This window comes from Pundamilia nyererei, unplaced genomic scaffold (assembly GCF_000239375.1).
Source record: "Pundamilia nyererei isolate P.nyererei 1_Seehausen unplaced genomic scaffold, PunNye1.0 scaffold00120, whole genome shotgun sequence".
NCBI classification, from domain to species: Eukaryota; Metazoa; Chordata; class Actinopteri; order Cichliformes; family Cichlidae; genus Pundamilia; species Pundamilia nyererei.
The window spans coordinates 403,067-424,359 of NW_005187521.1; the positions used below are offsets into that span (position 1 = coordinate 403,067).

Sequence of the window (21,293 nt, forward strand, 5' to 3'; positions counted from 1 at the left end):
ACTCAAGATATAAAAAATTGCAAGAAAGTCTGGCTGCTTGGAAGAAACAAGGGGTGGCTCAAGACTTTTGCACACCACAATATCTGTTTTGCAAAATTAAAGAAAGCATCTTTGTGTGCTTTGCTACCGCTGTGACATGCATGAAATGTATTTTGTTTTGCTTGCTTCTGCATTTTCATTACATTTCTACTCTACATCCTCATTCAGAGTTGACAAGGTAATTACGCAGTAATCATTTGTACTGCAGGAATGTGCAAATAAGCAAATTGTTGCATCCTACCGAAACAGTTATTTGTCACAGTAGTGAAAAGAGCTGAAAATGCACGATGCATCTTAAACACCTCTTCTTCTTTTTTTTTAAAGATTCTAATGAAACCAAATGAGAATTATTCGAATTATTATTGAGGTATATTGGGCATATGTACAAGAAACGCTCTGCTTCTGAAATGCTTGGGAAATTTGTTTAATTGTCATCCTGCTGTCAGTGTGAATGTTTACAGCAGGCTCCTAATCAAACATGAGATCACTGGGCTTTTGTGTGTTACATGCCAAGACCATGTGAATTCAATGATGTAATTTCACAGCCCAGATTTATTTGAAATACATATTTATAGTAATAATGCTAAAGTCTAATGCTTACAACCTCTCAAACACCTGCTTTAAAGAAAGGCTTTGAAGTGTTGGCTTTGTCCCATTAGACATGGCAAAGAGGGACGATACTCTGTAATTCACCGCAGCACTGAGCATGGATTACATTCATCTATGCGACAGCTCTAATAGCCTTATGTTGTTGCACAGTGAGTAAGAAAGTGATTGAGAGAACAGTGCGACTGGGGACATAGGGAGCGCCCATACACTAGCACATCTAGAGAGCAGAAGAAATCCAATTTCCCGTCTCTGTCCCTTTTCACCAGACATTGCTTGTTGGACCACGAATAAGTTACAGAGCTTTTACTCAGACAAATGTGGCGTGGGACAGAAGAATAGGGCCAAAGAGAAGACGAGAGTGAATGGAGCCTTGTTTAAAATGGCATCTGGATGTCTCACAAAATCAGCTCTGGCTTGTGTGAAGACATACACTCAGACCATAGGGGAAAAATAAACAGTTTTGCACTCACAGACTCAGAAATGAGGTCACAGATATGCAGCTTGTGTCATTAAAGGACGCACGGTAAAATGCAAACGAAATCCATCAAGAATAGCCAGAACAAAGATATACATATATATCAGATTCCACTGTTTGTCGACAGCTATTTTTTAAACACTCAGACTATTATTATTGCATTTGAAAGTTGTTAAAGCTGCTCACGTTGCCCCTGATTAGATTTCTTTTTCTTCGCCTCATAGCAAAGTAAAAGAATAACATAAATTGGAGGAGACAGGTTCCAGAAAAAAGAAAAACAAACAGATAAATAGCAACTCCCCTGAATTCGCTGCACCAATATCCACAGCGATAAAGCAACCGGGCCCTAAAGCATTAGCTCTAATTGTCTACTTCATATTCATATTCATCTCACCACTCTCCCCTTGTGAATATTAAGCCATTAGATATGATCAATTAATAAACACTTTTGAAACCCATCTGCCATCTTACCATCTACAGTCTCTCCGATTCCTAAATGAATCCTGAGAGATGGAGCTAATCACATCTCCAGCTCCTGCTTCTTTCACTTATGCACAACTATCTATATTAAATTAGCCGTAGCTTGCCATGTCCATCATATTAGTTGAATGTCTAGGGAGAATTAGGCTGCTGCAGCAGCGTGTCCTCTTATTTCTGCTATAACGCAGTCAGACACAGTTCAGTGCAGAGTGAAGGAGCAATTATACAGCGCTAATAAGGAGGTTCTGTTGAGCTTTTGTATGTTAATGGATGAAACAGTCTCCATGCTCAAGTGGTTAATTAATATGCATTACTTCTGTGAGAGTCAGGGTTGTGTCCCACTTGTTCCTGCTGGGGTCAAAAGTCAAAACAGCAAGAAGAGAGTGAGGAAGGCTGGGAGATTGGAAGCATAATAATATGAGTTTGGAGTGTGGTGTTGATGGAAATTCATATTATAAAGTAACACATAAATAAGTAATGAGTTAAGTGTTTAAAGCTAGAATGTAGATAAGTTTGGTGTAATGGCTCAGCCGCAGCCACTGAGATCTTTCAGACTGAACTTCAGCATTGCTCTGAGCTCATACTAATATTAGCACATTTGCTGTGTTAATTCTAACAAAGATAAAAAAAAATTTGTGAAAGTTAGACTTGCAGATTGGCAGTGATCTTGGTTACATCCCAGGGCAGTTACTTTTACCTAATAATAATCAACAGGTAGAATGCCATACGTTCAGTGTCAGGAGTCACAGGGATGTAAAAATTGACATAAATCTGTTAAAAGAAGCAACTGCCAGAAAATAAGGTTTAAAATGATCTCCTCCCTCAGGTTATACATATAAATGCATGTGGAAAGTCAAGATAATATTAAGTCTTACTCCCAAGTGCAGACATACTGTAATCAATGTCTCTGGCTCATCCTACCAAATACAGTGGAGAAATGGCAAGCTAATAGATACAGAGAGCCAAGAAGCCGAGATTGCTGGCTGAGCTTGACTCCATGTCCTGCCAGAACTACAACTGAGTTTAATGTCAGCTTTTTTATACAGACCAAAGTCCTGAACATTTTAACTTAATAGATAGATAGACTTGAATAAAAACGTAAAGTAATTACCTGTGGGAAAAATGTCTATCAAATCACATGGCAACCTGTCCCACTGTTGAAATGCTTCAGTCAAAATCCAAAGTAGGTACAGGAGCGTTTCTTGTATAAGAAATAATTGTGCAAATCTTTTGAGAGCCTAAAGAAAAACTCCTAGTTAGCAAATTCTATCTCATTATTTCAATTTATCATGCAGCTCTGCTATTGCCTTTTCTGCTGCACCACATCTCTAAAAAGATGCAGCTACAATTAAAAATCAAAAAGCAAATTAAAAAAAAAATGCCTGTAGGCTCAAACCTATAGGTGGTTGCTGGGGCGACGGAGGGGCTGAACAGCAGGCAGCGATGCAGAGCAGCACATGTTAGTGAAAGAAATGGGAAATGTTGGTGTCTAAACAAATTCGAGGTCTTAGTTTGGTGTATGAGGCGAGGAGAGTAAGGCATGTGTATGACGCAGTCCAGCTTGAGCAGTCTGCCTGAACTAGCTTGCAGACTGTGCAAGCTAGCTCCATTTATGTGGCTGAGCGGTTCCTTTGGATGCACCAGTGGATGCAGTTTCTAACACGTTTACCAAAAAGAAAAACCTTCTTGCATCATTTCCATCTTTAAAAAAAGCGCAATGTTGGTCCTTCTTCACTTGAAACTTCTGCGCAAACCTTGTGTTTGTTTGAAGATGAAAAAAGGCAATCACCCTGTACTCATTACTCTCATTAGGCATCTCTGTTTAGTCTCAGGGGAATAACTTTTTCAAAGCTTTTGAAATGAATGAGAGAGATTAACATGATGTTTCACCCCCATCCTTGGCCTCTTCCCTCTGTCCTCTTAGGGACTCCTGCCACTTCTGAACAAGACAATAACATCCCAGTCATTATTAAATTAAGTATAACCCAGCTTGGTCATATATGCAAATTTTACATCTACAAAATGTATTTGCGCACTTCTTTACACGTAGCCCGGGCAGAGCACATACTTATTGTATTATTCATGCCGAAAAAGCATTTCTATTAGAGCAATCCTCAAGATGTTGACTTACTGTGTCTACAAACATAAACTTTGTGTGTACTATGGCAATAAAAAAGACGATTTTGGCTCAGCTTTGCAGCAGGTTAGATTTAATTTATTCACATTTGTTGTTTCTGTCAATGAATTCTAAAAATAAAGGTTAGACAATATTGTTTCTATCTACAGTTCCCCTATTTTCTGTCTGGAGTATTTCAACATTGTCTTCAGTTGCTCAGATTTATAGACTGCACGTCAGTTAAAATGGGCCATTTGCAGAATTTTATGTATGAAATCCACATATTACGAAAAAGCTCTGGTATTTAACTATAGCAGCAAATTGCTACAAATCAGGGAGAGTTGTTGTGTGAGTTTGGTGACCTGTGCAGCCTCCTTCTCATAAATGGATATGTGCCTGTCACTCTGAATGAATGATTATAGCGGGAAAGAGCCGTTTACTAGATGGCTGCTCCAGCTGGGTCATGATTTTAGAAGAGAAGAATCAAAGCATGTACAACGCACAGAGTAATGTATACGTTTATCATGTTCAAACAGTGAAGATGACTTTGTGCAATATGATACCCTTTTTGAAGTGTTACATTACTGCTGTTACTAATACAGAAATGATGTGTGATCTGCTCTCCAGAAATTGAAAAGATAATATTGAAAGTCTTGTTGAACTAATATGAGTTAGACCATGCTGACTGAACATTTCAATGTCCGACTCTATGGTTTATTGATAATTTGGTTCTGTCTTTCACAGTGAGTAATGTAATTGTCTTAGCTATAGTAAGAGCTATTAAAATAAATGGTGTGAGCTGTGATGGGAAATGTGGTGAGGTTGCCCAGAAGTGAGATTGATAGGCAGTGAGGAACGCTTAGGCTGGGGATGGCTTGTTCATAACCTCTGAGCAGAGGAACTCAAGTGAGCTAGAAAGCTCAAAAGTAATGCATTTTTGGTAATGCTGACAATGCCCAGTGTGTTATTGCATACAGAACAAGGTATAGCAAATACTGGCGCAATTTAAAGCTTGGGGTCCGCTAAGCCTCTCTGTGCAATGCATTGTTAATATTGGGCAGGTGTGAATTTCCTCTGGGAGCCTCTTAAATCTGCTTTATATCACCCAAAGCTTCATTATCTTTGTAGTGTTTGCATCTTTCCTCGCATTAATTGGGCTCCCAGTTTACCCCAGTCTACTTTTCAAGCAGGATCCAACTTTTGCTAACATCTGATGGGTAAATTGGCTGGCTAGCAAGAAGAAGATACATTGTGAGCAATCCAGCAAAAACAAAAAGAGCAAAAAAACAAAAAGAGCAAAAAACAAACAAAAAAACGCAGAAAAATGTAATATGGGAAAGTATTCTGAATAAGGATGCAATGAAGGAAAACTACAATATCTCCATAACTTCCCATGCAAGTAACATTGAATAACATAGCAATAAATCTTATATTAGCCTAAACCAACTGTCCACTATGCTGGTGTAAATTGTCAAGTGTAAAATTCAGAATTGTTAATGGATCCAAGTCATCACCTGAAAGCAAGACAGGCAGCTGTTGGGACGGCTGAACTTTCTGCCTCTTCCTTCTACCCCCATTGGATTTCCTCGCTTTCTCTCTCTCTCTCCTGGCTGTCCTGCTGGTCTTAGTATTCTGGGCCAGATTGTGGGGTGAGTGACAAATGGGCATCTGATGGGTGAGGCTGGGTGCTGTTTGGCCTGCTGTAGCAGTTAACTAATGACCCTGTGCCAGGGCAAAGATTAATGGCTCCATCACAAAACCTTTAATTCTGATAATTAGACTGCTGCTTTTTCTACAACATCAGTTAAAACAAGGGGTGGTCTCTTCAGCATTGCACGGCGAGTAGCTCAGTCACGATTGTTTTCTTACTCGGGGCTTTATTTTTCACAGTAACGTATGTTTCTGTGTGTATGTGTGTAATTTATAAACTCTAACCCACTCTCGAGTGGTACGATTTGGGACATGTGTGTTCTCTTCTTTTTGTGAGTGAGTGCTTCCATAGGATCACTAATCCGATGATTTTCTTATGTACGGCAAATTTAGACCATTACCAGTGCACGTGTTTGGACTGTGGGAGGAAAACCGTGCACCCAGAGAGAACTCCCACAGAACTCAAACATAGTCCTCATATAGAAAAGCCCCAGCTGACTCATGGATTCAAACCCAGGACTTTCTTGTTTTGAGGTGAGAGCTGTTCAGTGTTCAGTCATTAGGAAGCTAATTATTTCACGTGGGATGCACACATTGATGCTGCAAACAGACCTCATTTTGCAAGAGTATGCAAATTGCTAAATGAGTCTCCTTGAGAGTGTGGGCTCTGCTTAGCTCTGTAAGTGTAGTTTTCTGCTTGCTCCCGTCTGCTCCTAGGCACCTGCAGAGTGTTTCAGCACAGCGTTTAGAGACTGCAGTCTCAGTGAAATTACCTGTGAGTGGGTGGCTGTGGGAAGAGGTCAAAAACTCCAACAACATCTCATCATAACGACCTCATTGTGATGATCGCTTGAAGGCCACAAGCCAAAACACCTTGGTCAATTAAAAAATGTTTATCTGTACATTGCAAGTTTTGCTGGAGGTTTGACCTCTTTCCATTTTCTTTATCATTCAATTCATGCACATTGAAAGCAGGTAAAAGTGCAGTGGAAACACATACTCAACTTCTGAAAAACTGCTGCAAAACTCCTATCAGTTTCCATTACATTTTTCCAAAATGCTCAACAGTTACACAGATGGATCAGCTGGTCAGTGAATCGATCCCTAACTCCTCAACAGGTTGAAGTATCCTTGGGCAAGGTACTGAAGTCCAAGCTCAACCTGATGCTTAAGCATGTGTGTGTTTGTGTGTGTGAATGTTAGTGTTGTGTGTCATACGGTGAAAATGAGACTTATAGTAATAAGTTGCTTTGACTGCTCAGCTGAATAGAAAGGTGACTTATAAGTACAATTTCATTTACCTTTTAAACTACATAAATATATTAGTAGTATGATTTTATATAGACAGGTTACTTTTGGGGCTTCTTCACTCACCTCTTTTCCCTCTCTGTGTTTGTACACCACTCCACATTTAATCAGGAGTTATTAATCTCTCGCTCTTTTCCACAGCTTGTGTTTTGTCCTTTCTCACTCACCTCAACCTCAACCCATCACGGCAGATGGCTGCCCCTGTCCGAGCCTGGTTCTGTTGGAGGTTCCTTCCTGCTAAAAGGGAGTTTTTCCTTCCCACTCTTGCCAAGTGCTCATACAATAGGGCAGGGGTATTTAACTAAAATTTAAAGAGGTCCACTTAGAAGAAAGTTACTGAAGCAAAGGACTGGATGATCACAATGTTTAATTATATACATATATGTATGATTTTTCAAAATTCTCGCCATTAAAAGTTTAAGTGTTTAACTTCAGAAAAATCGAATAAAGGGCGGAAAATCTCGAATTGCCTCTTTTCTGTTTCCTATCCGGACTGAAAAGTCTCAACCATTATAAATCTCAACACAGCTGAACAGTTGTGAGCAGGTTTAGAGGCTCCCTTTATTCCCCTCTTTTAATTATGGAGAGAAATGTGCTGCAAAAAGGGTTGCAAATGTGTACAATATGTTCCACAAGTGTAAATTTAAACTTACAAATATGTACACCAATTTTGTGTGCAACTTTCTAGGACTCTCAGGCGCGTGCTCCAATCCACACACAAGTAAGAAGCAATCTGACCACATGTAAAACTATTTTACAAACGTGTGCGTCAAAACCTGAATAAATACTGATCATTTACACACAAATTTATTGTGAGTGAATTGAGCTCTAGCTTGTCCTGCAAGGATTTTAAAGCTAGAGCTCAATTCTTTAGTTTTCATTATAACAACTGTGGAGAAAACTGCCTTGGTTAAGTGTGTAGACCCAAACGTGGTCAAGATGCACAGGGCTACTTTCCTCATACCTGAGAAACCTTACTCAGTTGAAAAGTGCAAGGATCAGCACATACAAGCTGCTCTTTCAGGTCCTCATCATCTTAGAGATCAACAATATGCATCTGGAGAGGCCCAGCGTTCACCCATTGCTCTATTTTCACTGTCCACTTTTCAATTTTGCACTGCACCGTTCGTTCCTAATTTTTTCCTTCCTTCCTCCTTGTCAATTTTTTAATCTTTTCACACAATCATCTGTATTTCTCCCTTTCTTTCTACCATCTAAAGGGGGTGTTTTGTTTGTTGTTTTGGCCTTGGAGACCCTGAAGAAAAGAGCTTCCCTGTGTTTATTTTCTCTCAATAGCTGAGAACTTACTCTCAGCTATTGACACTGTAGAGTCAGTGTTTACCACCTGGAATGCACAGAGCTGATTGGCTGAGTGGTATCACATCACTCTATTATTTATATTTTAGGATCTTTACATTATAATATAAAACCCCTTGAGGCAACTGTTGGGATTTGGTGCTATGTAAAAAAAAAAACTGAATTAAAAGTAACTGAACTAGCCTTGTGTGACTGGCTCACTGACTGTATTTATATCAAGAGCCTAGATCAAGACATCAACTGATAATCTGAATGTTGTAACATAACATTCAATATTGATTTGTCTCTCTTTCTTTCTCTTTGTCTTCCCTCTAGTTGCATTCTCAGGTCTTGGTTTCACCTCCTTCTACCTGGCGGGAAAGTTGCAGTGTTTTACGGATCAAGGTCGCGGGCGTAGCTGGCGTCTCTGTGCTATGGTGCTGCCTCTTTACAGCGCCATGATGATTGCACTGTCCCGGACCTGTGACTACAAACACCACTGGCAAGGTCTGCCTGACAACTTAGACACGAGATTTTCCTCCATTTATTAGAATTATTGCCACAAAAAGTCTTGTGCCCGTGTCAGCCAGAAATTATTGATGTTCAGTCCAACCTTGCTCAAGGCACTTTTGTAATTGTAGATGCAGATGAGTAATGAGGCCTATGCTTGTAACAGCTGTATTCCTATAATCACAACAAGCTTTAACTTCATCATCACACCTGACAAATTGAGAGGAAGCTAAAAAGTGCAGCCGGTACGATGAGCCCAACTAAGAAGTTCACTTGTTTGTCCAACAGGCGTAAAATTGTGTCTTAAAGAGCTGTCTTTAAGATATTGCATAATGATTAATTCCTGAAAACTGCATCAGATGCATCATATCATTCACCAGCTTCGGGAGGAGATTATGATTATAAGGTTAAGGTTTCATGTTTCTCCACACCATTATTCTTTCTCTGTTTTAACTTCATATATTTACTAAAAGACTTAGAAAAACCTGGGATGGAGGGGTGAAGCGAGAGGAAGCGAATGAATGTGTGGGTGAGGTGTGTAAAAGCGCATGTGCAAATATGATGACAGTTCTGTCATGGGGTGTTAATTAGTTTTAGAGAGCCATATGTTCCACTTTTTTTAGGAACTAAAATATATTTACAATGAAAGCAAAGCACCTACAGCAGTTCAAGACAAGCCAATCATTGCAGGGGTCCTCATTGTGTTTCTTAGCTCGACTTTTTGTCGTGAATCTCCTCAGCAAACTGTAAGTACGCAAAGGGCTATTAAACTTGAGGGGGCTCAATCTGCTCCCACTGTAAACACAAGCTGGGAGCTGCCATTAGCCAGGCTGCGGCACCATTCTCAATAGATACTAATGTTCCTCACCATTCCTTTTCACTTTGGATGTGCCCTCTGTTCTCTGAGGGGAAAAGGCTGGCCTTCCACACGCCGTCTCAACGAGGCCGCCCAGCTAATATATCGCATCAAGTCACAGTCTATTAAATTCGGTTGACAGCAGTCGATGAAACATTCAGTGAGCAAACTCGTGCACTGTACAGCTGTTGAATGGCGGGAATCGATGTTGCAGTATTTTTTTCATTTCACCCAGAAGGACGAAATAAAGGGAGACCTGTGAAAAAAACATCATTTTGATATGGCAGAAGCCTCTACTAGAGCTGTTTCAGCCACCAGCTGGCTGTGTCATTTTGATCTATATGGAGCAATATAGACTTAATACTCACCATAGCAGTGTGATATTATATGATATATTATAGCTTAAAGGTGGCTAGGTATAATACAAGCCTGTTCAGCATATGACAAAGTGACACAGACAGCCTCCTGTCCTGAGGCAAGTGAAGCCACCGCTCAGCAGAGCAGATTCGTTACTCTCCCTTTCAAGTTTCTTTCATCGAACTCCAAACTACAATATAAGCACTGCAACACATACATCAATGGCTTATTAATTGTGCTAATTCTATTTGCAGGTGTTATTTTACTTCCTTCACGCAGGCTAAACTTAGCTATCCATGCATTCCTTTAAATATATCTGTTTTTGTGCCTCGCAGACGCTTTTGTTGGAGGAGTGATCGGGTTGCTGTTTGCATACATTTGCTACCGCCAGCACTACCCCCCCTTCCTGCACATGGACTGCCACCTGCCTTATGCCAGCCTGGCTGTCGCCACGCACACGCCCATGCATCCTCAGGACGACCCGCAGCCCACTGACAACGCCACCACCCTTCCCCTGGAAGGCTTGACTGAAGGGCCAGTATGACTAGTGGCCACCACTGAGACTACCCCCAACGCCCTCACCAAGCCGCCAAGCCCACCCCCCATTCCCAGTGACTGACTGACTCTTGTATACATTCCAGTGGACAGTGAAACGCCTCATGCATTTCTATTCTCTTAAACCCCACACTGCGGGTGGCACCTACATTATTCCTGTTTTGTTTTTTTTCTCTTTGATTTTGCTCAGCAGCCATTAAAGTCTATATTTAGATGTGTTGTATGCGAGGAACCTACGAATATGGGACATTGCCACAGAGAGGGACGAGAAAAAAAATGTTGAAAACCTGAGGAGATGTCTTACTAATGGCTGTGAAAGAAGATGAAAATATTGCCAGCTTTCGCTGGAATCTTTCTGCGCAATGAGAGACACGGTTGGCAGGTTGCTATATGCTGGAGTATATTTATTGTTTGGTTGTAAAGAAATGGGACAGATGGTTGAGGAGATCCCATGAAATGTCACAGCAATCAAACCATGAAATTAAGCTAGTGTTATTGTATATGTCACACTTTAAAACAAAATGTGGAATCTGATAGCACCTCATGCCAGAAACGAAACAACATCCTGTGTTTCATTTAAATCTACAGATGTCTTCTGCATTTTGTAGGGCACCAGGCCTAAAACTTTAAGGCATGCAGGAGCAGTCTATATTCATACCTCTACTATTTCCAGCAGTTTTATTTTATTGTCTGGCAGCATAACAATAAATAAAGAACCAATACTCACTTAGGGAAGCACAGCTCCATGTCAAAAGCAATGTGGGTTTTTTTTCATTATTCAAATTCTCACCATTCTCTTGGGCTTTAAACCCTGCATATCACCACTTCCTCATTTCTCTCCCTCCTCCTCTCCTTGTCACCATCAAACTCTATTTTTCACTTGCTTTGCATTTAACACTTGTTCCCCGAGGTTGCACAGGGACACGGACCCTCAGTGGGGGCAATCAATAACAGCCAAGCGGGAATGCTGTGGCAGAAGTGTGTCTGGGAAGGCGCAAACCCCAATCTGCTTCTGCATTAATCCTCATTAAGCACGGTCAGCCACTGCTCCTTATGAGGGCATTAGAACTATATGAGGTGCCCCGTGAACTGCCCATGCATCGCAAATGGCTTTCAGTCTAATGTAGCCCCACAAATAGACAATCTAGTATTCAGCAGACTAGAGATCTGAACCCAGGGCTGTGATTATGGTGTATTTATCATCCATTAAAGTTCAATTTTTTCTTAATATAGGGACAGCATGTTGAAACAAGCAAACACCAAAGATCTGTAGGTTTTTTTATGCCTAGGTAGTGTGCACCAAGTTTTTCATTATGAACAGAAATCCCAGATAGCTAGATGACTGGTTTCCTATCATCAACAAAGCAATTTGTAGCCTTTTGCAGTTAGAAATGATGTTTTTTTTCGTTGCCTTGGTTACTATGCGCTTTTTTTGCCATTGCTGTGACATTAATGGGAAAATTAGATATTAGGACAGCTCTAACCCAAACGAGCACTAAAAAGCAATGTGTTGGGCGATGCAGGAGAACTGCACAGCATAACAGAATGAATGAGCAGCAAGCCAAATCCTGTCAAGAAGCTCGTGAGCAGTGTTTTTACATTCTCTACAGTCTGTCGCCACATATGTTTTAGTGGAAAACATCAGCTCTACCTTCGGCTGTTGTTTCACTTTATCCTGGGCACAGTTTGGCTCGTGGCACAAAGGTAGACAAGGAACGATCTCTCTGATCAAAATGACTTTTTACATGATTTATTTAAACGTGTCACAATTAAGCCTGAATCACAAATGCAACACATTGGCAGCTGTTGAAAAGCATTCGTGTGTGTGCGCGCGCGAGCGTGTGAATGTTTTTGTGTGCAGCGTTTGACAAGGTCGATCTCACAATGATGCAATACAACGTGAAACTTTACAAAGAACGAACGTTTCACCAGAGGGAAAAAGGTGCTCGACGCTGCGCATCAGACTCTGTGATGGGACTTGAGACTCTGAGAGCTGACTGTAAGAAAGGAGAGTGACTCCATAGAGTCTTTCAGCACATGACTGCAAATGTGTCACTGTGAGATACTGGCTTTGTGAGGCAGATTTTCAGAGATAAAAAGGATTGTGACACAAATACACAATGTTCTATACCTGCATTTGCCTGACTGATGGCGGTCTGATGTTTGTACTCTGTCATTTAGTTTTCTCCTATTATGTGGTACTGTATATTGCAGGAAAAGCATTGTTCAGAAGTCTGTATTTTCACCTTTTTTCAACAGGGGATTTGAGTTCCCCGCTCTCTTAGAATTGATCTAAGATCACGGCTTGTTTTCATTTGGTGCTATAGATGCTGTTGTAGCAGTTGGTGTCCTGTTATTTCAAATGGTTGATGTGTCACTAAGAAACGAAATTTAATCTTTTTTTTAGAGAGAGAGAAAGAAAAGTTATTAAAATAAATATTTAATTATTTTAAATTAGATAAGCAGCCAGTGTGTACTCCTCAGATATTTTTTCCAGATGTTTCACCTTCACAAGGACTGAAGGCATAAATAAACTTAAGAAAATAAAAATACGGAAGAATATTGAGATGATTGTCAGCTATCATGAATAGATGTCTGAAGAAAAAAAAAGAATCTTTGTTCATGGCATGCCAGTTCCATTTGTGAGAAGATTGTTTTCTATCAATAAGCATGTCAGGCCTTGAGAAGTCTTTGAGCTGTGTTTTGCTATTTGTATACTTTATGTACAATAAAGGACTGCAGCTGTGTGAACCTTGTCCATGAAGAATCAAAGGATCCTTAGGTATCTTGTGCGATCGTGGGGGTCTATACTAACTCTGATGAAAGAAACTGAAACTCACAAATCAAGGTTTGGGGTATTAGAATTAAAAAAAAAACTGTATTTAGCAGCTACTACACTGTTCCTTATATTATGCAAATGAACAATCTTAGATTGTGCAGTAGCAAACATCTGAATGAGCTCAGTTAGTTCAGTTACTTTATGCTTCAGCGGAGCTACCATCGGTTAGCACAGTGCAAGCAGAACTCTGGTCTAAGTGTGTGTTGTGCTTTACTGCACCAGCTGTGTTGCACTCTTGCTTAGGGAGTTTCCAATAAACATATTTGTGCCTAAGACTGCCTGTTGATTTTCATAACCTGATTGGGTTGCTGTCAGTGACAGCTCTAGCTTTTCTTTTCTTTTTTTGGCCATGCTAATGACAGCAGTGCGAATACGTTGGTCGGTCAGTTCACCACACTGGAATAACTGCAGCTCTTGGATGAGTTGGCACAACGTATCTTACAAACATTCTTCTTAGTGACTTTGGTGATTACTTGACTTTTGAGTTTGGCCTCAAATGGGTGGCCTGTGGTAATTATAAACCGCACTCCACATTTCCACATTGCTTGTATCAGTTTTTTTTTAATCTTTCTTTTTTTTTAATATAAATTACAAAAATATATATTTGGATCTTTTGAAAGATTGGACCCAGTTACTGTGAGTTAATTTCATGGGAAGGAGACAATGCTTACCAACCTCAAACCAATACTAGAGCCTAGCAGAATGCATACTAACACTACAGAGGTGTAATTGATTCACCTGGTGGCGACTAAAGAGGTAAAGATGCCTTTTATTAAGCTTTCAAGTCAACTGAAGCTCTTTTAAGATTTTAAGATAGCTTGTTAATGAAAAAAAAATATGAGCAGGATTTTTATTTATGGAAAGTTTCCTTAGAAAACATTTTTACAGAACTCTGTGCAGTCTTAGGTATGGCTTCTATAGGCATTAAGAGGGTTATTTGATTAACCGCCAATATGACCACCCCTCTAAATTCAAAAGTTTGTCAGTTTGTTGAGCTGCACATCATATCACCTTTATTTGACAACTTTTACATCTGTAATAACACAGGTGTGTGTCATAACTGTAGTGTGATAACTGAATTTCTTACAGTAAAGCATTACTGTGTAACACTTTACCCTAACGCTGCTCCTCTGTATATGAGAGCATTCTTGAGTTAAATGTAAGGCCATCTGACAGCTAAAGCGTGGCTGAAATCTGAAAACAAAATGACTGAACAAGAAAAGAACCAAAGAGCTGATATGGCCTAGTCAAAGTCCAGACCTCAATGCTGAGACAAGACCTTCTGAGAGCTGTGCATGAATGAAAACCCACAAACATCAATGAACTAAAGCAATCTAAGGAGCTTAGAAAGAAAGCGACTGGACTTCTTTAAGTCTCTTTAGAAGTCTAGTCACTTTCAAACCTGCAAATAATAGAGTTTGAAAATACATTCAGTAAATTGAATGGCTAAAATTTCAAACCCTTTTCATGAGGGCCTTTAACCCTTGTGGCGGTGTTACTCATGGAAGTAATTCCTCCTGAGTAATAAGATAAAGACATCACAGATCAATGAGGTTGTTGCTCCCAGACATCTCCCCTCATTGCACTGATGAGTTGCTGTGATGTGTCTTTTTTCCACAGCATATTAAAGTGTGATGACAATTGTGAAAGCAAACGGCCTCAAGGTTGGCGAGGGTAATTGAAAGAAAAAACAGAAACTCAGCTGAAACATTTAAGTGCTGTGTGATGTCTAAAAAAAACCCCCATCCAATCAGACCCAGCAGAGCTGCAGCACCTACTGCAACAGTAAGTGGAGAAAGTCTCCCTGCTGAGAGTGAATCTTTGACAACCTGAAAACTCCAGGCTTCACCTAACACCTCAGACAGGTGTGAGGGTGTGAAATATGATCCATTCTGCAATAAAAATTTATAAAGTGAACGTAATCTGACGTTCACAGTTGTTTGTTTGGATTTGACAGTGAGCTGGTAAATAAGCACAATATTTCCTAGGAGCTGGCGCTTCTGCTAGGTACAGTAGATAGTGTCGTTTCAAGGCACATTGAGCACACGCGAAACTGAAAACCACCCCCACACACACACAATCACCATTACACAGAAAGCCACAGTTGAAAATGTCTTACGGAAAATTTGGGAAAAGCCTCTTGCTGTGAACTAATAGAGATATTGTTCTGAATTGCAGAAAACTAACATTTCATACAGCAGTAAAAAGCTTTGTGTAACACGTTTGTTTGCCTCAGAAATAGGCAAGATGATTTCCATTCAGTATGTGATTGATTAGAGTGCTCAATCACAGGCAAATGTCATCCCTCAAAACACCCAGTATTGTTTTCCTGTCAAGGGCAGCTCCCCACTTCTGGATGAGCAGTGCCATTATGGGAGTCAGATCAACCTAGATCTAATGCATCAACAGTCAGCTGGCATCTAATATCACTTAACATTGCAATACCCTTCAGGAGGCTGCACACATAAACATAGTGTTTTCAAAGGGGGTTTCAAAAAGAATGTGCTTAGAGTATAAGGGAAGAGGGATCGTTAATATGGTAATTAGTTATTGTAGATGCTGATAAGATATCTAACAGTGAACACACACACACACACACACTATCTACCCTATATACATTTTTCAGCGGTGTAAACAAAAAACAGCTAGATTAAAAACACTGTTAATCAATATACATGGCATTATCTTTGCAATACACAAATAACAGAATTCCACCAACACTAACAGTGACACTTATCAGACATGTGCTTCAGGTCAGATCTCTGCTATTAAAGCAACCAATCAGTTGCAGAGTTGGGAAATTAAAATTATTAGAGTCACACAGAAGTAACAGTTTTATGCATAACGAGAAAAATTGGGGTAGATGTGCTTTGCCAACTTAATGCAGAACATGAGAATGTTTTTGCCAAATATATCTGAAGCATTTTAATTGGTTTCAGTCATTCTTCTGTGCTGCAGCAATAAAGGGATCGTCCAGCGTTTTAGTATTTTATGTTCATAGTCACAGGACTCAAAACTAATTATCTTGCAAACGATTACTTTACAGTAAGTTTAGGTATAGCGGTTCAAAGGATTGTTAATGCAAATATCTATAGCAACTGACTGCGTTTAGGGATTTAAGCATGGTCAGGAAGAACTGCTGAAGTTTAAACTCAGCACCACATAGAAAAGGAAATTGACTTTAAACAAGTCGTGGCTGCTGGTCAGACGGACTAAGCTGAGTATTTAGTAGAAACTGCTACTAGGATTTTCCCATACAACCATCACTGAAAGGTTAACAAGAATTCTCACAAAAAGCAGGGAAAAAGAAGAAAAAAAAATATCCAGTGAGCAGCAGCTCTCTAAATGAAAATTCCTCGTTGACACCAGAGGTCAGAGAGTGGCCAGACTTCTTCGAGCTGATGTCAACAGTAACTTGTAACTTGTTACAGTCAAGTCATACAGAAGATCATTTCTGAATGCACAACACATCAAACACTAAAGCCGATGGGCCACAGCAGCAGAAGACCACACCAGGTGCTACACCTATCAGCAATGACTTGGCAACCGAGCCCTTTCTTTAGCATAGTTCTGCTGGAGGTTTCTTCATATTAAAGGGGAGTTTTTTCTCCTTCCCACTGTGCCTGGCATTTGTTTCTTTAATATTGTAGAGTCTCTTTAGTGCCTTGAGAACACTGTTCTTGGGATTTGGTGCTATGTAAATAAAATTAGAATACAAATAATAAATTGATTGAACTTGCATTGACTGAATTGTGCAATAGAGGGAAAAGACTTGATGACCTGATCTGAAGTCTCAATTTCTCCTGTGACATCCAGCGTGTAGGCTCAGGCATAAACAACATGAAGCCAAACCTACCTTGCATGAACATTTCAGCCTGCTGGTGTTGTTGAAATCTTGTAGAAAATATTTCCCCAGCACACTTTTGAGCCCCTTAGTACCAGCTGAGTATTGCTCCCTCTCTTTCCCATCTCCTGATGGTTGCTTCCAGCAAACTCAAATCAAACTTTTTCTTGAACATGACACTGAGTTCACTGTACTCAGTGGCCTCCAAAGTCACCAGAGCTCAATCTCTAATAGAGAACCTTTGGGATGTGGCGGAACCAGAGATTCATACCACAGATGTGCAGCTGATAGGTCTGCAGCAGTTGTGTGATGCTGTCATGCAAATGTGGACCAAAATCTGAGGAATGTTTCCAGCACATTCTTAAATCAATGCAGAAAGAATTAAGGCAGCTCCTAAGGCAAAAGAGGATCCATCTATCTACTGGCAAGGTGTCAGATGAGTGTAGTTATTTGTCTGTAGTGTCTAATTAGAGGAAGACTGATTGTATCTCATACAGAGGACCAAAGCTGTCACAACGCTAATAGAACAACTGTTGAAAGAAAACAGGGGAAACCTAGTTCACCTTTTCACTCCTGTGTGGCTTTATTTCTGTAAAGGATAAAAATATTGAAGGGTTTTTTGTTTTTTTCTGGACAGGGCTTTAACCCAAGTAGACTGGGTTAAATAAAAAAGAAAAGTAAGGCGTCATGTTTCAAAATTGGGATTAATTAAGTTTGTCAACTTCAGACGCCCGCCCAAAAGTTCTGCAGCAGGAAATAATCTAACAACTGAACCGTTTCATTATTTTATTATAACAAATGCATAAATAATAAATCCACGTTCCTTCTGTCTCTTAACTTCATATAGTGTGTTTTTTTTACACCACATGTGAATTATTAATGGATGCAGATTCTAGTGCCACATAAAGGAGTCATCGGATTTGCTCATATTTAATGGATCAACCAGGAAATATAGTTCTCATACTTGTTGTTCTAAATGACTTTGGAAAAGAAGAGTAGCAGAGATAAGCTGCCAAACTTCTTAAAGCCAGCCTTAATTAAAGCGAAAACTTACAGAGAGATCGATATGTTATGTGTATGTTTAAATTACTCCAAGCACAGCAAAGCCTCTGTGGCTTTTGAAAGAAGGAGTATTTTTGTGTGGGTCTACACCTTTGTCTGAGTTCATTACAGGGTTCATTCAGCCATATAAAACAATATTCTAAAAAAAAAAAAAGAAAGAAAGAAGAGGGGGAAAAAGCTGTAGCATACACAATAATTCTCCAACTCTGCATGAATCACAACTAAAATGGAAACTGACATTCATAATAGATCAATAGCAATGAGCAGACAGCTGTGGATGTACTTTTCATGCTCCTGTAAATTCCTCAGGGCGCTGTGCTATATCGCAATGTGTCATGTCTGCCTCATTAATACACAAACCACAATTCTGTCAAAGTGCAACATTCAATATAAACCTGAAAGAAGGGTTGGGGGAATTGTTGGCAAAGCGGGTAGCAAGCGCCCGCTCTCCTTTCTTAAATGTTAAGTACTGATTCCACTCGTGTTTGACTCAGAAGGACAAATTGATCCATATCATTTAGAAATATGATGCAGACAAGTGTTCAAGTATAAACATACTAAACATATGTGGGAGAATGAACGCTCTCAATTTTTATTTTGTCAGTTAGTTATGAGATAGAGTTTTGAGAAGCCATCAGTAAAAAAGACAGCCTCACAGCTGTTGCTGTTTTATATGGCTGGTCAGTGAAGTGGGGGAAAAGCACAGTAAGATATTATTACGTAGGTGAAATGCTTTAGTGCGGTATTAAACAGGTTTAAGCTACAAAATCAGCAAAACCAAAGTGAAATTTGAGGACAGCTCCATCCATCTCTGCTCACACCGTTATTTAGTTGCATTACATTCACATTGTCTCCTTACGCTTTTTTCACTCCCACAGTCCACAGTATTCCCGTTTACTTCCTACTCTTCCTTCAGAGGGAACACAGACCTGTGCTCTGTGCCAATAATATTAGTTACATCTGTCCAACTCCTCAATACGGCACACATATATCTAATCAGCCAGTCGCCAAACCACTCACATGCATTTGGGCATGTGGATATTGTGCCTTTGAATCTGGTATGGTTGTTTGTGCCAGACAGGCTTGAAACCAAAAGCCAGTCTTGGGATAAACAACATGAAAGCAGCCATCCAGTATGAAAGATTCAGAGTGCTGATTGTGGCGTAGCCTGTTGATGTAGGAGGCATTTTCTGGAACACTTTGAGCTTCTAATTGAGCATGATTAAAAAAAACAAAAAACAAAGCCTATGTGAGTGTTGCTGGTCATGATCATGCTTTAACCCTTTAAGACCTAACATAGAACCAAGGCCAACAGAGCTTACTTTATATTTTTACATGCTGTAATGCCATTTTTGGGAGCATTTCAAGTTGCTATACATCAATACAACTGTTACAGCCCATATTTTAATAATATGTATGCATTAAGTGCATAGTAACTACATAAATTGCAAAAAAGTGCAATAAACTACAAAAAAATTGAAAATTGTTTTGGGGTTTTTTTAACATATATTTCTACTTGGAGAAATTTAAGAGGTTTATCCCTCAAAACTTGAAATACAAAAAAGTTGCAAAAAATAGTTTACAACAACAGGAAATTTATTTTGAGTGTCTTCATAGTTTTATTTTTGAGATACACCAATTTTTATATACTACAGGAAAAATGAAAAACAATCCTATGATGCAAATTTGCAAAGAAAACAGCATGTGCATCAAAATAAAAATCAAAATTTTAAGCAGTGCAATTTGAGTTCTAAGCATCCCAGCAACTATTCAGAAAAGCATAAAGTCAAACATGACTTATAAAAACACCAGTATAGGCTTTTAAGGCCTACAAGTAAAAAACTACATTTCCGCGAAAATGACGTCACTTCCGGTTTCAGGCAGGAAATGGCGGACCTGCGATCATTCGAGCTGACATCTGTTTCAATGTGGGAAGTGTTACGAACAGCTGATGTGTTTCTGGAATATTATGTTTTTGTTCCTGCGAGCGCTTTTTATACAATATTTGCAAAGCTATATGTGGAAGGAAACCGTGACCTAGGACAAGCTGATGGCATAAGATGTAAGTACAACTTCTCCGGTTTCATATGCAAAAAAAATTATTGCGCTAGCTTACGCGGTTCCGGTTCTACAGGGATTTAACAATAGTTATGCAAAACGGAGCTTGCCCGCTCTGACCGGCTTTAAAGGGTTAACCTTCCAGAGTATTAGGTATTAGAATCTGGATAAAAACGAGGCAATTTTAACCTGTTCCAGAACTTTTTTTTAAATTTAGTGCAAAACTTTTTTTTTCTTGCCCCCTTTTACCCAACCACAGAAGCAAAGATTCTGGACTTGTTTAATAGATTTTACACCAATATAGGTTTGCTTCAAGAAAAATACTAAATGTATCACAATCTCTTTATTACTGTGTATGGATGAAGGAAGATGGCACAGATGTGGTCTAGACAGCATGAGCTAGAAAATGAATAAAGTGATGAAGTCTTATCAAATCTTATTCAACTAACAGCAACCGTTTTTAAAGGGAAAATTTCAACTTGGAACTCTTTTTAATCATTGATAAAAACTTCAGAACATAGTGATGTGCTCGGAGCAAAACAAAACAGGAGCACTAGAATGTCATAAAACAAAACACGAGTCCAAAACCAAAAGAAGACAAAAAAGAAACACACCGGAGCCCAAGAAAACCAAGTCCAAAAACAGAACAGTTCAGGGGGCCGGCCCAGGGGCCGACAGCACAGGAGCCCAAACAGTTCAGGGGGCCGACCGTGCGGACGGCCACGGCGGTGATGGTCAGACAGTTCAGGGGGCCGACCGTGTGGGAGGCAGCGGCGGCGGCGCAGGCGAAGGGGGTCTGGTAGCCGGCCGCGTGGAAGGCAGTGGCGGTGACGGCAGAACTGGTCCGGAGGCCGACCGTGCGGAAGGCAGCGGCGGCGACTCAGGCGAAGGGGGTCTGGAATCCGCCCACGACGGCGATGACGCCCAACCAGAGGCCTGGAAAGTGGCCGGAGGTGTGGAGGTTAAGGCCGGTCGTGGTAGGTGTAGACGAGGAAGTGGCAAGCCAAGCGCAGAACCAGACGAGGCAGGACCAGGCGACGCTGAAGGCGAAGACACAGAGGCAGGACCAGACGAGGATGAAGACTCTGAGGCAGGACCAGATGAGGATGAAGACTCTGAAGCTGGACCAGATGAGGATGAAGACTCTGAAGCTGGACCAGACGAGGATGAAGGCACTGAAGCTGGACCAGAGGAGGATGAAGACTCTGAAGCTGGACCAGATGAGGCTGAAGGCACTGA

At 40.2% G+C, this 21,293-nt stretch overlaps 1 protein-coding gene across 1 annotated transcript in view; it reads left to right on the plus strand.

Annotated features, from left to right (window-relative positions):
* Positions 1 to 13,121, plus strand: part of plpp4 (phospholipid phosphatase 4) — a 49,606-nt gene extending 36,485 nt beyond the window's left edge. Inside the window, exons 6-7 of the mRNA XM_005742370.1 lie at positions 8,310 to 8,480; positions 10,032 to 13,121. Of these exons, the coding sequence (XP_005742427.1) occupies positions 8,310 to 8,480; positions 10,032 to 10,240 (380 nt within the window). The 3' untranslated portion in view covers positions 10,241 to 13,121. The remainder of the gene's footprint in view (positions 1 to 8,309; positions 8,481 to 10,031) is intronic.
* The last annotated feature ends 8,172 nt before the right edge of the window (positions 13,122 to 21,293 follow it).